This window comes from Ranitomeya variabilis, chromosome 2 (genome assembly GCF_051348905.1).
Source record: "Ranitomeya variabilis isolate aRanVar5 chromosome 2, aRanVar5.hap1, whole genome shotgun sequence".
Lineage (NCBI taxonomy): Eukaryota > Metazoa > Chordata > Amphibia > Anura > Dendrobatidae > Ranitomeya > Ranitomeya variabilis.
In genome coordinates, this window is record NC_135233.1 from 993,575,260 (window position 1) to 993,592,868 (window position 17,609).

The window sequence follows — 17,609 nt, forward strand, 5'->3', positions numbered from 1 at the left end:
GCTGTCTCTATGAGGAGGAACATGTTTGTGCTTCGGGGCGGCCTGTGGTTAGGTTTTTCCTTGGTTTCCCTGGCTTAGAACAGGAAGATAAGACTCTGCCTACAGTCCTGCCCTGGAGCACGGGCATATCATTAACTGAGCATTTCTAACACTGATTACACAAGAACCACAAGACCGATTTCTTCACCACAGGTATTATTTTAATCAGTATAACAGCGGCAACATGACAATGTCTCTAGTTCACTTAGCAAAATCTTGCTGACAGGTTTTCTTTAATCTCCTAATTGATTCTCTCTTCAGTCCCCTTCATCTAATCTTTCAGTTTTGTGCTGAATTATAAGACTTTCTGTATTATTAAAAGCGAAATTATTGAAGTTTAAAAAATGTGCATATGTTAACATATTTAATTTACCCCATTTGTTAACAGGGAGACGATATCCTGACGAGAAGTTCAGAACTTATCTATTCAGGTGAATTAACGAAATTTTCACAGCTTCAATCAAAGGGGCAGCAGCGGATAGTGTTTCTCTTCGATCATCAGATTGTGTACTGTAAAAAGGTATTGCCGCCTCCATACTATTTACTCTTCATATGTTGTGATCTGCATTAGTAAAGGTGGCCATAGAGAACAATCTGACGTGTGTGAATATTGCCAGCCAATATCGGGAGACCTATACACCAAAAATGTGATCTGGGAAAAAGTAACCAAACTCTCTGTCCTACAAGATAAACCAAGCCGGCCCTATAGTGCCCCCCATTGCCGATAGCTACCCAATAAGTCAGTGTGCCTTCCCACATGGCCTGATGTCTTTTAGAAATGAGCGGATTGGTCTGTGGAGCATCAAGCTCAAGTCGAGTTTTCAGAAATTCTCAGTCTCATGCGAGTTCAAATATTTTGAGATTCCATTCGCAGTTCGCAAAAAAAACAACTTGCCGCCACCATTTCCCACACTGCCGAAGCATCAACAGATTCTCGCACCTTGTACAGTGGTGGTCAGTACCATCACCGACTTCAACACTATTTAGAAAAATATTTCATCACTTTTATTGATAATATATTAAAAATAAAATTTAGATGACTATTTTTGGCCTTATGAATTACATTTTTACAGAACTGTTTTCTTTTTAATATATTATTAATAAAAGTGATGTTTTATATATAAAAATATTCTTCTAAATAGTGTTGAAGTCGTGATACTTTTGTCTCTCTTACACTAGATATTGCTAAATTGCTGAAATTTGCCATCACAGATTAGTATTTCCCAGCAGACCACTCAATTTGAGTGTTTTTCCATCTCCAGAGTCACTGGGTAAATCTCTCTTATGGTCAGCAAAGTTCTCTCTCTCTCCTATTTAGTGTAAACTCTTATGGTCAGCGGATTCCTCTCTCTCCTATAGAATGTAAGCTCTTATGGTCAGTGGGGTCCTCTCTCTCCTATAGAATGTAAGCTCTTATGGTCAGTGGGGTCCTCTCTCTCCTATAGAATGTAATCTCTTATGGTCAGCGGGGTCCTCTCTCTCCTATTGAGTGTAAGCTCTTATGGTCATCGGAGTCCTCTCTCTCTCCTATAGAGTGTAAGCTCTTATGGTCAGCGGGGTCCTCTCTCTCCTATAGAATGTAAGCTCTTATGGTCAGTGGGGTCCTCCACTGTCTCCTATAGAGTAAAAGCTCTTATGGTCAGTAGGGTCCTCTCTCTCCTATAGAATGTAATCTCTTATGGTCAGCGGGGTCCTCTCTCTCCTATAGAGTGTAATCTCTTATGGTCAGCGGGGTCCTCTCTCTCCTATAAAGTGTAAGCTCTTATGGTCAGCGGGGTCCTCTCTCTCCTATAGAGTGTAAGCTCTTATGGTTAGCAGGGTCCTCTCTCTCCTATAGAGTGTAATCTCTTATGGTCAACGGGGTCCTCTCTCCTATAGAGTGTAAGCTCTTATGGTCAGCGGGGTCCTCTCTCTCCTATAGAGTGTAAGCTCTTATGGTCAGTGGGGTCCTCTCTCTCCTATAGAGTGTAAGCTCTTATGGTCAGCGGGGTCCTCTCTCTCCTATAGAATGTAAGCTCTTATGATCAGCAGGGTCCTCTCTCTCCTATAGAGTGTAATCTCTTATGGTCAGCGGGGTCCTCTCTCTCCTATAGAGTGTAATCTCTTATGGTCAGCGGGGTCCTCTCTCTCCTATAGAGTGTAATCTCTTATGGTCAGCGGGGTCCTCTCTCTCCTATAGAGTGTAAGCTCTTATGGTCAGCGGGGTCCTCTCTCTCCTATAGAGTGTAAGCTCTTATGATCAGCGGGGTCCTCTCTCTCCTATAGAGTGTACGGTCTTATGGTCAGTGGAGTTCTCTCTCTCCTATAGAATGTAAGCTCTTATGGTCAGCAGGGTTCTCTCTCTCCTATAGAATGTAAGCTCTTATGGTCAGCAGGGTTCTCTCTCTCCTATAGAGTATAAGCTCTTGTGGTTAGCGGGGTCCTCTCTCCTATAGAGTGTACGGTCTTATGGTCAGCGGGGTTCTCTCTCTCCTATAGAGTATAAGCTCTTGTGGTTAGCGGGGTTCTCTCTCTCTTCTGTAGACTTTTAGTTCTTATGGTCAATAAGGACGTCTTTCTCTCCCTTTCTCTCTTCTCCCCATGTGTATTTTCTGAATAATTACAGGCTTTCCAGTATTGAGCCTTGCGCAAATTTATACATAGGAAATCTATTTTGGGGGAAAATATGGCAAAGTTGGTGAATTTGAATTCCAAAATATCGGCTCATCTGTAGTGTCTTTGCCTCATTCTGATGATCATTCTGATGACCTTAATGCGGGCCTTTATGACCCTTACTAACAGTATCATAGGGTCCTGTGGTGCTGTCATCTTGCCAGGACTTGCTGGTGTATAGTAGATGCTAAAGTGTGGCTGAATTAACACTAAATGATATCTAAGTCATGTGGCAAGACTCATGAAAGGGTCGGCATTGACTTGTAGGGCGGCTACTTCCAATATGTGGCAGTAGAGATGCAGCTTTCTTCCTTTTGGAGGAAATGTTTTAGCAAATATTGAGTATGAAATAATTATTTTATTAAAACGCTTACGTTGTGCTGTTCCTCCTGAAAATGTATTAAACGATTGACAGCTGTGACCATGTCCTTGCCATGAATGTGTCTGTACACAAGCTGACACTGTCGACACTGTTTGAACAGACTCAGAGATTGCAGGGACACATCCCACTGACTAGGGGAATAGAAAACCTGAGAAAAAGATAATACAGAAATGTCAGTGATGTTTTGGCCGTGGGCTCAGCGTTATATACTCTCCTCCAATTCTCAGGATATCCTACGCCGGGACATCTTGTATTACAAAGGCAAGATCAATATGGATGAGATGGAAATCCTTAACTTAGAGGACGGCAAAGACAAGGACTTTAACATTACTGTGAAGAATGCCTTCAAGCTGCAGAGTAAAGTCTCGGACGAGGTTCATCTGTTTCTGGCCAAAAAACCGGAGCAGAAACAGCGCTGGTTGCAGGCATTTGAGGAGGAAAGAAGACAGGTGCTACAAGATGAGCAGACAGGTACATCAGCAATGGAGGGTTACATGTGCCATGTCCATTACACACACAACTTCCAATGATTGTTTTAGCACCCGGAGCTTATCATTGCTGGACATGCCCCCTTCTGTGATAAGCAGCTCACTGTCTATGGACATTGTATATACAGTGCCTGGTGTGGGTGGGGTTAGCTTCCTCAGCTCTGCTTCAAGCTTAATCTAAGAACTCTGATTGTGTCAGAATGGCTGCACCCAGTAATCTAAGTGATGCATTGTTAGATTCAGCTTCTCTTTACCAACATCAGGCTGCTCTCAGATGACGTAGCAAAAACCTGATGCCAGATTCCCTTTAATGAACATTGATCAACTGTATAAAAGACCACTGACGCTAATTCACTATCTTGTATGCACAATCCGATGAGCAATACCGGGTACAGATGATCGGCAATATGATCCTTCTGTTCCCATACAATATCATGTTATTGGCAGCACATCACCTGTTTACACAGAGCAATGTGCTGCCGAGAACATTGATTTTATTTTGCCAGCATAAGTGATCCGATCAGTCCACAAATGAGCAGGTGGTTGCTGACATGTTTACAGGGTCTAATAATTAGGAATGAGTATTACTACGAATGCCCGTTCACCAGGTATCTACTTGTGTAAATGCACCTTTAGATAGCAGGCACTAATAGGTGGGGCCATCATGGGGCTATAAATATACAGCAGAGCGGGGTAACCTGAGTACCAAGCCATCAGCACTGGACACTGGACAGTACCATGCCAAGGATTTGCACAATTCAGTTTTTCGGATGTTAGGTGACACTAAAGCCTTTTCCAATGCTTTCATTTGTTATGGAGACCTTTAGTTACTGAATACCAAATAAAGGACAGAATCTAAATATCCTTGATAGGGGTAATGCCCCCCTCCCCCCCCAAAAAAAAAAAATGTTTTATTCTAGAAGTTTTCATAGTCCTTGATGGGTGAGTTACACCATCACACATTACAGGGCTATTCCCTGTCTTTTTATACCAGAGCCCTTTACCTTATAAGCACGATAGAAGAGTGTTTGTGCATGTTCGGCCTCCTCTGCTAGACTGCAGCAGTGGTCGGTAAACTAGACAACAAGTAGTAAATATTTGAAAAAAATCTAAATATTATGATTACTAAGAGAACAGTGTCAAGTTTCAATAAATAAAGTAAAAGGAGAAAATTGAATGTTGTTGCACGCACTTTCTGATTATACCCGTCTTTGAAGATGGGAATAAGCCTGTAAGTGTCGTGTTGCCATTTTTCACATCCATAGACTGAATACAGTTTGGACCTATGTTTATTAGATAATGTTATTGGTAAATTAAGATATTTTCTCTTTTGGCCCAGAGCCGATATGACTCACAATTCCAGAGCGCCATTGAAGTTAACTTACATCTGCTTCTAGGTTTTAACATCAGTGAAATCCAACGAAAGCAGGCGATGATGAATGCCAATAAACCGCGTCCCTCGGGGAAGCCAAAAGGTGAGTGGCTGCGTGCGGATGGTGAGATGATAAAATATTGAAAGCCTCATGCTGGGAGAAAACTGAGAGCACACATTTATTTAACATTTATTTCTAACAATTATTCTAAAATCAAGGGTGTAAGATAAATTAGCCTCGTTATCGGTGTCACTAATTAATGACCACTGTACCGTATTTGAGAATTTAGCAAATTGCCCCCCACTAATTCTAACCCGAAGGATATTAGGCTGGCCGTAGAGATGACATAACTGCCAGGGAGACCATAGAAAAAGGACCTGACATGAGGTCCAAAGTTGCCAAGTGTTGCTCTTATTTTATTCCCATCCTTCGTTTGAGCATTTAGTTGATTTTTTTTTTTCACATCCGCCATATGGTTTCAGCTATATGGGCCTTTATGTTCAGTATCCCCATTATCCTAGTATTTTTATGGTCTTTACCAAGAGGGAGTGGCTCACAGGATAATAATGCAGAGTAGCATAAAGTCACACCCCTGAGGAATCTTTTGGGTATTGCCCATTTGATAAAGACCATAAAAATAAACACTAATAGAAACAGCCATATCTCTGAAACCATATCACAGATTTAAAGAATGGGGAAAAAAATACAGCACTGAAGGGCTCAGTGGGAATAAAATATGAGCTAAAACCCTCCTTAATAGTTCTTTACAAATGTTATTTGCCCTCTGAGAAAACTTCAAGACTATGCGCGTCGATTCATTAAAATATAGAAGGATAACTTCAGCACTGAAAAAATGAAGAAAAATGTATATTTGCTCAATTATGTTCATTAATCGCCGACCAGTGATGAAACAAAACCAACGTTTCGGCCACCTTGGCCTTCATCACGGTTATCTTAATTAAGAAATGGTCGGTACCAACATGCTGTGGGACTGTGAGAAGCAGAGCAATGAGCCTCACCGCATGTTAGTACCGACCACTTCATAATTAAATAACCATAATTCAATGCACAGCTGAAAACACATGCTCCACCAATCTCAATAGGCGATGTCACCGTTCCCTTTCCCTTCACAATGTCCTTTGCACACGCTCATTAGATGCTTCATTCAGAGTCTTACTATTGTGGCTAATGTGCATGTGTTATTTCCTGAAACAATGGGAAAATAGAGAGTCTTAAAAAGCCCCAGTGGCCAGTGTGAAAATTTCACGATTTCTATTTTTTATTTTTGCTCAGATTGTAAAAAAAAAACATAATAAATTTAGAAAACAAAAACCATTTGCACAAAAATCTGATTTAAACAATAGCTAATTTTCTGACGGTAGCTTCCCTTTAATATCTCCAGAAAAGATTTACAGATAAGTCTAGCTCTCCTAGTGGCGTCTGGCTGAATGTTAAAATTTATCTTATTACTATTTAATTAAAGCTCTCTATCAGAAAAATAGAGCACCTTCCAATATTGAGAAATCTTTAAAAAAAATAATCCCCACAGAATGTTGGACCTAAAAGCAACATACTGTTAAAATCTGAACGTTCTCTTCAAAGTTTCCTCCTTGCATTGCTGTAGGAGAAATGTCATTGATGTCAGTAGCAGATGACCTCATGGGTGGAGCGTGGCTGCGGAGCCAATTAATATGCCAGCAGCATTTCTCATAGAACCTCTTTCATTTCACTTTCCAGCCGTTAATAGGACGTACTACGATTTCTGGATGAGACAGAAGCATCCAACATTGCCTGCCAACCTCCCACAGCAACAAGTCTTCATGCTCGCTGAACCCAAGCGCAAACCCTCCAACTTCTGGCAGAACATCAGCCGTCTGACTCCCTTCCGAAAATAAAGGACCTTTTTGTGATCTGCTCTTGCATCCTGTACAAAGAAAGCACTTTACCCACAGTTGACAAAGTGCCCGTGCCTGGGACTCCTCTTTTATCCTTCTTCAGGGCATGGCGCTAGCTGGTACATTACTCCATATTTATTTTTTAGACAGAATCGGACATATTTTACATGTTCTCTGTTGCTGCCTCCGATCACCCGGGAAGTGTTGTAGTTTTTTGTTCTGTAATGTAATGAAGTGTACTGTTATTTTTACCATGTTTACCAGATGAATATTTGATGAATTCACACGATATCTACTCATTGACTGCTCAGAGCTCAGATGATGTAGTTGACAAGGAGTTAAAAAATGTGCATAACCCAACGGGATATTAAACATTTTGAGGTGAGGAGAATGATGTTGAGGAGAACTGATATCAAGGAGGACTATATTTTCTCTGAGAACCATTCCGGAACCTGACTCGATAGGCTCCATGCTCACTGTCAGGAGGACCACCAGGACCTCTGTAGTTACAGTTCTACACGGGACGGTTTCGCTTCTTGGCTAGGCTGACTATGCAGGTAATGACCCTGTTCCATTGAACCCAATCATTTCTCCCCGAGTTGCAAATATTTTCATGTATCTTTTCTAACAAATACCCCAATAATATACTACAAAAAAAAAAAAATGACCAGCTCCTCCAAATAGAATAAAGCAAGTGTGAAGTGGTTCAAGCTGCCATGAGTGCATAATGTACATACAAAAGAATACAGCAGCACTCAATGCACTAAGATGTATGCAAACATTGATTATGTGAAATATGAACTGCATTGCTGCTATATGGAATATACTTATAAAAATGAAGGCACTTAGCGAATAAATTGATTAATTCATAAGAGTTCACCAGTGTCAACAAGGCATCCATCTTCGATCGGACCCTAACCTAATGTTTATCAAATGGGCCTCTCCTACAAATTTAAAAGGCAGGTAGGATCCACCACTAACGGGCTCAGGCTAGGGCCACATCAGCTTTTTCCTCTGATCCAAGAAAATAGGTCCAATTATGCTATTCTCTCTCTGATCACATTCTGATCAGAGTGTGATGTGATTTTCTCGGATGTGGAGAAAAAAAGCGCCTCCATCTTCTCCATCTGAGTGCAGTCCAATGTTTTCCACACACCCACAGTCATGAATGGCCGAGTGCCAGTCGATATCAAAGGCAAATCATGTATGCTGCAATTTTTTTTCCTCGGACCGAATCGATGTAAGGAAAAAATTGGGTATGTGCACAGCCTCATTGAATAACATGGAGAATGAGTGCTATTCAATTATTACGGTCGTGGGCACGAGTCCCTAGGCTGATGGGAGGAGCGCATAATCAGTAAAGGAGCACCATAGAGTGCTGCTGTATGCTTTTTTTTTGTATATTAAACATCCCAATAGTAATTTTTAAAAAATGAAAATTCCATGACCATCGTTTCTCAGTGTGTTACTGTGGCTAAAAGGATTTCTCTCAGTCCTGCACTAATTTGATACCAAGTGATCAATTTTAAAGTATGAGCACAAGGCTAGTTTCAATACATTTTTTTTCAGGCAAAAAAGTTAAAAACATTCATCCTAGCAAGTAGAGTAAGCCAGGGAACACCTAAGGATAGATTCATACGCAGATTTGGTTAATGAAAAAAAAATCGCTCATCTGCACTGCCCCACTGAATAACGTTGGTCTGGGCGCGGTCTAATGTTTTCACCTACCGCACTTTGACCTAAATACAGCCATGTGAATGAGCCCTTCAAGTGTGTAATGTTATGCTGTAATATAATGTCCAGCGAGGGCGGTAAGCTCAGGCATCCTCTCAATCCTGAGAATGAAGGAACCAGAAAAGGATGAAAACCTGCAGCACCTCTTCATTCTCAGGACTAGTAGGAATCCTAGAAGTAGGACCTACACATTCCTAAACGGATGGTACAGTCTAGAGATATTCTTTGAGGTAAACCCTATAAAGAAACCTTCAAGTTTTTTTACACCAATAACAAATGGTGAAGAGGGAGAAAGAGAGGTGGCAGGAGCCATATTATAGTAAGTCTACTTACATTGACATGTAAATAAGTAGCTTCATCCTAAAGGTGCCCATTATTAGCCAAACCGCTATCTCTCCTCATTCTCCAACACACAAATGTGCTTTCCATGAGCAGAAGGGAGTTAGCTGCTCCCAAACAATTCTCTCAAGGGAGAGGTTCGAGGCCGTCAAACATATTGGATGGTCCAGTTACATTTTTCGGATGTAAATATAGTGGGTTCCGGGTTTTCAGTCACTCTGGAGCCCTAGACACTAGAGGATCCCAAAAACTATATTTGACCAATATGAAAACACCAATACTATTAAAAACCTGTAATAGTTGAAGGACAGTGTTGAAGCTTGTTGGCCACAAAAAATAATCTGCATGTTTCGTCATTGCTTTAAATAAGTTGTCCACTACTTGGACAACGTCTTCTCATACCCCATGCTTGGCCCCAATAAAATGAAAACGCTTATACTCATCTCCCGTGCTGGCACCGTTCTCGCGGTATTGGCACTCGTGCTCTCCGGGGCCGTTGTGTTGTTGTGACATGAGACCCGGTGCTTAATCAGCGCTGGCATCACTGTCGCCGCCTCCTGTCACATTGAACATGAAGAGCAAGTGAGGGATCAGCTGCAGCCCGGACTTCCTCTTCACGTTCGATTTGTCCGATATCAGGGACAGTGACGCCAGCACTGATTGGGCGCCAGGGTCACATGTCATAACAACCACACTAGAGCCCTGGGACCTCGAGTACTGACACCGCTGTAATGGTTATTTTATCGAGGTCAAACATTTTGATCAAGAAGGGGATGTCCTAGTAGTGGACAACCCTTTCAAAGTATACTAGGACCTTAATTGCTGAGTGCAGTGATGTTGTTGAACAGTCTTCCTTCATTCTCACCCCCGGTACCTAATAGCCTCTTTGAGTCGCAAGGTTGTAATGCCTCTATATGTCTCAGTTTGTGCACTGTATACTATATCTTTATACACCTCTTTAATGTATACTGATATGACATGAAGAAACCCTGCCTAGTCCTTAATGGCCTGTCGAGTGCACATGAAGATTTCCTCTCCGATACCCAAAGTGTCTTTTATGCTTCAATCTAGAAATAAGAAAACTGCTCCGAGGTGTCTCCAAATAATTTGGGGTAAAATGTTTACAATAATGTCTGACAGTAATGGAAATAATGAGCCAACAGACTATAAAAGCCTACTCGGTGCTGGACACATTCCGCTTCTTCCACCCTCCTCACTGAGTATACAGCTGCTTCGTCTGAGCCATGATGCTATTACGGTTAGGGTATCATGGTCCTCTTGGTAATTGAAGGCCTTTGAATAAATCATGGAAATCCGAGGAGACCTCAACTATGGAGTTTGATTTTCTCCTTGAGGCACAAGCTCTCAGTGATGACATCACAACTCATTTATATTGATATTACTAATTTAAAGACCATCACTGGATCCTCAGCACACATACAGCATATAATGTCCCATCATTCCTGCAGCTGTTCCCTCTTGATTACATTTTCTTGTTATTGAAACGCATGAACAGTTGTGTAGTCTTCTAAGGATTTCTCGTGTCTCCTGGAGAAACTTTTGTATATAATAGTGTTAGCCACTACAGCTAGCCCCCTCACTTGAGGATGCCAATTCCCAGTTGGTATCGTGCCCATTTTATTAGATGGCCCTCACCATAACTACCCAAGTAGGGCACATGAACGTCGTATCGCAGGTGGTTAAGAGAGTTTCAACGTCAAGCAGCTACTGAAAAGGCAACACAATTTTATCGTTGCCTCCAACTCTATGTACGCCTCTGGGAATTCTTGTGTCGCCTAAGGAGGCACTTTCTTTCAGTACATGGAATTTTCTGTGACATTGTATTGAAATGGTGGTCAAGAATGGAAGAAAATTGTCAATTAGGCAATATGATGTCAAGCGGATCATGTAGACTTATGTCATTTCTGCAGGTAGCCTATGCAGTTGTTTAAGAGGAATGAGGCTTTAATCATGCACTGAAAGGCATTTGTGTGTGGATACATATGACATACATGTTACATATATGTGGATATGCACTTGGCATATTCTATCAAAACGAAGTACAAATTTATGTGCCTAATCTAAAACTGCTGCTCCAGTGACATCCTCGTACTCATCAGAAATGCAGCCATCTTGGTATTTTTTTTCCAGCAAAAAAGGTGATTAAAAAAATTCCCTCACCATGTATTCTGGTTTATAAAAATCTTTGCCATCTTTTCTACATAATATCATTGACTTTATTTATGAGAAGTAACATTTATGGTGTATTTTAACACATCTGTATTCATATCTAGATGGATGGTATTAATTTCATGCATTTTTTTTTAATATGTATATTTGTTCTTTACATAAATGAAATAAATTGCCTTACATAGTGAAAACCTGCAAAGCCATACACAAAAACTGGTGTGCGCCATTCATTCTATGAACTTGTATATGATCAGGGCAAAATTTAAGGGAGAGAACAGAGTACATTCACTCTGGGGGCCGCCATTCCGTGAGTTGCTGAGCAGTCGGGAATAAGTCAATGAAAATCAATGTGGGGAGGTGACGATGGTGGGACGCTATACACAAATGTTACTATGGATGAGAGCGATTTTCTGGTAATTTAAAAATTTTAGCCACGAGGAGAAAATAGTATAAAATAACATAAACTAAACTGACTCCTTTAATCCACCGCTGGCTGTAGTGTTGCCGATGTGGTGATCCTTGACAGTCGCGAGAAATTGGCTGCAGTTACTGTATGTGTGTATGGACAAGAAGCCAGAGACTGAAGGGCAACCGGAAAGTCAAACTTGAGTATGGGTTACTTTATTTATACCATTTCGTTCTCAGTACTTTGGTCTGCCCTCAGCAAGGCAGAGGGAAGTGAGAAGGGGGACACTGTGGATGACGTAGGATTCGTCATCCACACGAAGCAGAGGAAGCACCCGACCAAGAATAGCAACGTTCTTTGGACCGGACTGCCCTGTAGGTATTTTAAAAGATTTTTTTTTGCTTTGCAGGGCAACTTGAAGTCATATGTACAGCATTATAGAATGTTATCACTTGGAGCTGAAAGGTGGTACCAGTAAGTTATATAAGAAAAAAACTGGTGACAGTTTCACTTTAAAGGCGTCATCCAGGGCTTATGAGTCACCCGCCAGGGCCTAGGGGTACTCGGTACCAGGTCCGATCGTCGTTAAAGGAGAGGTCACGGTGGCGGCAACCTGGTCCGTGGCCCTGGGCGCCCAAGTAAAAGGGGAACAGTTTTTAAAGGAAGTTGTAAAATAATAAAGGTTTGTGACGCTACCTGTACTCGGTCAGGGGTGACCGACGCTGCTTTAAGGGGTCCTCTGGGGGTGATGGTACGGCAACAAGATGGTATCGCTTCCCACAGGTGAAGCTGGGTCCCCAAGGCTCCCGGTGTGCTGGGCAGGGATGGTGTGGTAGATGCTGGCAAATAAATGGAGGACACAGGGTTGTAATGTCTTTACCTGGGTTACTGGTTGAATCAGGCCACAGTCCAGGGTACCAGCAACAGGTGGTAAAGTGGTCCGGCCGGCCTAGAGGCAATGGTGGATCCCTCTCCCAGGTGAGGTCCGTAAGCCTTCCTGCTCGCGCTTGTATGCGAGGACCTTGCTGCCTGTGGCTCCCTGACAAAGTCCTCTCTCCTGTCCTGAGACAGTTACCCGTATGGTGGGCAGTGCAAGCCTTTTTATAGGGTCTCTATCACGACCTCTTCATGTACTGCTGCACCTTCAGGTGTGGGCAAATTATATAAAGTCCTTTACCCTTCGGTTCTGCTGTGCGACCTAGAGTTCAACACAACCTCAGGCTCCCGGTGTCCGATTCCTGCGCTTTGGCTCAGAAGGTGCCCGGTCACAGTTCCCCTCTAAGCCCTTTCCTTCTCCTTTGCTCCTTTCCTCAGATGCTCACTACATTCCAACCCTTTAGGTTATTTTCCATTCCTGGAACTGCAGCTCACACGTGGCTGCACGGCCCCACTGACTGTTCTCAGTCCTCTCTCCTCCACTGTCTCTGAACAACTGTCTAACTCCTCCTCCAGACCAGAATACATATATCTGGGGGAAGCTCCCCTGAATCCAGGTTCAGAGCTCCCCCTTCTGGCCTGGACTCAGAATGTGTTGAATGTAGGTGCTTTACCTGGTAAAGGGAATCCTCCTTCCCTCCAAGCATGACATCAACCCCCCCCCCGAAGGGAAGGCAACATCACTGTAACAACCGGTTACCTGGGGTGTGACACTTACATATTGATGAACTATTTCTGAAATACACGGTTTACATAAACGTAGCCTCTGCCAAAACTTGTAACAGCTGATTGGTGGAGATACACCCAAATGAACTGATATTGATGATTGTGGAGACACGGGGGGTTAGCTGGTGCCCTAGTCCACAAACCTAAACTGCATGAACCAGGAATCATCGCACAGAATGCCTGCTCTCAATTTAGCATGGGCATAAGGGTAAGAGTGAGGGTAAACCAGACAAATAACATGTAGAACAATCCCAGCACAATACCCAAGATGGTACAAAATTATAGCCTCACCTTTCCGCTGACTCGCCGTGGTTAGAACAACTGTGACTCCTGAGCTTCCAGGGCCAACTATCCCCACATGTAATACGCACAGAGAGGAGGTAGTGACAAGCTTAGGAAGCTGACAGTACATTGAGATAAAAGGCCAGGTGACCAGAGGGTCACATCCTGGCTTCTCAGAACATCTCCATGGAAACAGGTGACCGGTGGGTCCCAATCCTGGCTTTTCCAAAGGTATCCATGGGCTCAGGTGACTGGCGGATCCAAATCCTGACCTCACCAAACATATCCATGGTTCAGTTATGCTCAATGGAGAAGCTGGCATCCTGCAGAATGTCAAACCAGTGCCCCTCGAGATGGAGCCATGACCTCTTGGCTGATGTCTTTTAGAGTGTTCCTGGCTGTGGATTTGTACTGGATCTCTGGATATATGTTGATATAGAGGTGCATATCCTCATTTTATACTGTAGTTCACAACTGTTCTTCAAGCCACTGGACCCACGCAATGGTCAATGGTCATTCAACATATAAAACAAACAACCATTGTTCAATGACCCTAAATCACTGTCTTGCTAAGGTAGCAGACAATAAGTTGTAGGAGCTGATAGAAGAGGAAAACATTAGCCATTCAAAAATATCAAAAATCAACATTTGAGACTCATACAAAAAACAGTGTATGGTTCTTGACCAACTGAAGAACAAACGCATAAATTCAAAAGTAAACATACATAACAGTCTATTCCTCCTGACTTACTGAAAATAGACGTCTGGTTAATTAACCCCTTAACGACCGCCGATACGCCTTTTAACGGCGGCCGCTAAGGGTACTTAAACCACAGCTGTGGAAAAAGTGAATAGCGCCCCCCAGAGTCGGATTTTCTCTGGGGTCTCGGTTGCCGAGGGTAGCCGAGACCCCAGAGAACATGATTCGGGGGGTTTAACCGACCCCCGAGTTGCGATCGCCGGTAATTAACCGTTTACCGGCGGTCGCAACAAAAAAAAAAAAAACGCGATGTGGTCGCACATCGGAGGACAGAGAAATAGTGTCCCCGATGGCCCCCAATAGCCCCCCAATACTCACCTATCTCCCCCGGTGCTCCTCGTGGCTCCCGATGGGCGCTGCCATCTTTTTTCCGGGAAAAAATGGCGGGCGCATGCGCAGTGCGCCCGCCGCCCGGCACCCGGAAGATCTTTGGGGTCTCGGCTGCCGGGGGTAGCCGAGACCCCAAAGAACATGATCGGGGTCGGTTTTTACAGACCCCTGTTGGCTGTTTTGCGATCGCCGGTAATTAGCTGTTTACCGGCGACCGAAAAAAAAAAAAAGCGATCTCTAATTCTCTGTCCTCTGATGTGATCGCACATCAGAGGACAGAGAAATAGGGGGATTCGGGGACCCTATTATACTCACCCGGTGTCCCCGGGTCCTCCTGCGTCTCCTCTTGCCGGCCGGCTTCTTCCTCTGCAAAGAAAATGGCGGGCGCATGTGCAGTGCGCCCGCCATCTGCTGCCATATGCCGGCCGGCAGGAGAGACGAGTTGGGGCTAAAATTAGGGTTAGGGTTAGGGCTAGGGTTAGGGCTAGGGTTAGGGTTAGGGTTAGGGCTAGGGTTAGGGCTAGGGTTAGGGTTAGGGTTAGGGCTAGGGTTAGGGTTAGGGCTAGGGTTAGGGTTAGGGCTTGGGTTGGGGCTAAATTTAGGGTTAGGGCTAGGGTTAGGGTTAGGCTACTTTCACACTAGCGTTTTTTGGCTTCCGTCGCAATGCGTCGTTGGAGAAAAAACGCATCCTGCAAAAGTGCTTGCAGGATGCGTTTTTTTCTCCATTGACTTGCATTAGCGACACATTGCGACGGATTGCCACACGTCGCATCCGTCGTGCGACGGATGCGTCGTGCTTTGGCGGACCGTCGGCACAAAAAAACCGCTACATGTAACTTTTTTTGTGCGACGTGTCTGCCATTTCCGACCGCGCATGCGCGGCCGGAACTCCGCCCCCGCCTCCCCGCACCTCACAATGGGGCAGCGGATGCGTTGAAAAAACAGCATCCTCTGCACCCGTTGTGCAGCGCTTACAACGCTAGCGTCGGTACGTCGGCCCGACACACTGCGATGGGCCGAGTACGACGCTAGTGTGAAAGTAGCCTTAGGCTTCTTTCACACTTGCGTCGGTACGGGGCGGTCGCAATGCGTCAGCCCGACGTACCGACGCACGTTGTGAAAATTGTGCACAACGTGGGCAGTGGATGCAGTTTTTCAACGCATCCGCTGCCCAGTCTATGTCTTGGGGAGGAGGGGGCAGAGTTACGGCCACGCATGCGCGGAAATGGCGGATGCGACGTACAAAAAAAAGGTTACATTGAACTTTTTTTGTGACGACGGTCTGCCAAAACACAACGGATCCAGTGCACGATGGACGCGACGTGTGGCCATCCGTCGGTAATACAAGTCTATGGGCAAAAAAGGCATCCTGTGGGCACATTTGCAGGATCCGTTTTTTGTCCAAAACGACGGATTGTGACGGATGCCACACGACGCAAGTGTGAAAGTAGCCTTAGGGATAGGGTTGGGGCTAAAGTTAGGGCTAGGGTTAAATTTAGGGTTAGGATTGGGGCTAAAGTTAGGGTTAGGGCTAGGGTTGGGGCTAAAATTAGGGTTAGGGTTAGGGTTGGGGCTAAAGTTAGGTATAGAGTTGGGATTAGGGTTAGTGTTTGGATTAGGGTTGGTATTAGGGTTACGGTTGGGATTAGTGTTACGTTTGGGATTAGGGTTGGGATTAGGGTTAGGGTTGGGATTAGGGTTAAGGTTAGGGTTGGGATTAGGGTTAGGGGTGTATTGGGATTAGGGTTAGCTTTGAGGTTAGGGTTGAGATTAGTGTTAGGGGTGTGTTGGATTTAGAGTTTTGATTAGGGTTATGGTTAGAGTTGAGATTAGGGCTGTTTTGGGGTTAGGGTTGTGATTATCGTTAGGCTTGTGATTAGGATTATGGATCGGGTTGAGATTAGGGTTAGGGGTGTGTTGGAGTTAGGGTTGGAGTTAGAATTGGGGGGTTTCCACTGTTTAGGTACATCAGGGGTCTCCAAACACGACAGACAATTTTGCGCTAAAAAAGTCAAATGGTGCTCCCTCCCTTCTGAGCTCTGCCGTGCGCCCAAACAGTGGTTTACCCCCACATATGGGGCATCAGCGTACTCGGGATAAATTGGACAACAACTTTTGGGGTCCAATTTCTCCTGTTACCCTTGTGAAAATAAAAACTTGGGGGCTAAAAATCTTTTGTGGGAAAAAAAATATTTTTTTATTTTCACTACTCTGCATTATAAACTTCTGTTAAGCACTTGAGCATTCAAAGTTCTCACCACATATCTAGATAAGTTCCTTAGGGGGTCTAGTTTCCAAAATTTGGTCACTTGTGGGGGGTTTCTACTGTTTAGGTACATCAGGGGCTCTGCAAACGCAACATAACACCCACAGACAATTCTATCAAAGTCTGAATTCCAAAATGGTGCTCCTTCTCTTCCGAGCTCTGCCGTGTGCCCAAACAGTGGTTTACCCCCACATATTGGGTACCAGCATACTCAGGACAAATTGGACAACAACTTTTGGGGTCCAATTTCTCTTGTTACCCTTGTGAAAATAAAAGTGTGGGGGCTAAAAATCTTTTTTGTGGGAAAAAAATATATTTTTTATTTTCACTACTCTGCATTATAAACTTCTGTGAAGCACTTGGGCATTCAAAGTTCTCACCACATATCTAGATAAGTTCCTTGGGGGGTCTATTTTCCAAAATGGGGTCACTTGTTGGGGGTTTCTACTGTTTAGGTACATTAGGGGTCTGCAAACGCAACATAACGCCAGCAGACAATTCTATCAAAGTCTGCATTCCAAACGGCTCTCCTTCCCTTCCGAGCTCAGCCATGCGCACCAAACAGTGGTTTACCCCCACATATGGGGTACCAGCATACTCAGGACAAATTGGACAACAACTTTTGGGGTCCAATTTCTCTTGTTACCCTTGTGAAAATAAAAGCTTGGGGGCTAAAAATCTTTTTTGTGGGAAAAAAAATATTTTTTTATTTTCACGACTCTGCATTATAAACTTCTGTGATGCACTTGGGCATTCAAAGTTCTCACTACACATCTAGATAAGTTCCATGGGGGGTCTAGTTTCCAAAATG

General features: G+C 43.8%; 1 protein-coding gene across 2 annotated transcripts in view; it reads left to right on the top strand.

The window, feature by feature from the left end:
• The window catches only part of ARHGEF4 (Rho guanine nucleotide exchange factor 4), a 128,502-nt gene extending 117,180 nt beyond the window's left edge, over positions 1 to 11,322 (top strand). For both annotated transcript variants that reach the window (XM_077291096.1, XM_077291098.1), the window contains 4 exons: positions 428 to 559; positions 3,301 to 3,544; positions 4,959 to 5,036; positions 6,672 to 11,322. In XM_077291096.1, coding sequence (XP_077147211.1) covers positions 428 to 559; positions 3,301 to 3,544; positions 4,959 to 5,036; positions 6,672 to 6,829 — 612 coding nt within the window. In that variant the 3' untranslated portion in view covers positions 6,830 to 11,322. The remainder of the gene's footprint in view (positions 1 to 427; positions 560 to 3,300; positions 3,545 to 4,958; positions 5,037 to 6,671) is intronic.
• The last annotated feature ends 6,287 nt before the right edge of the window (positions 11,323 to 17,609 follow it).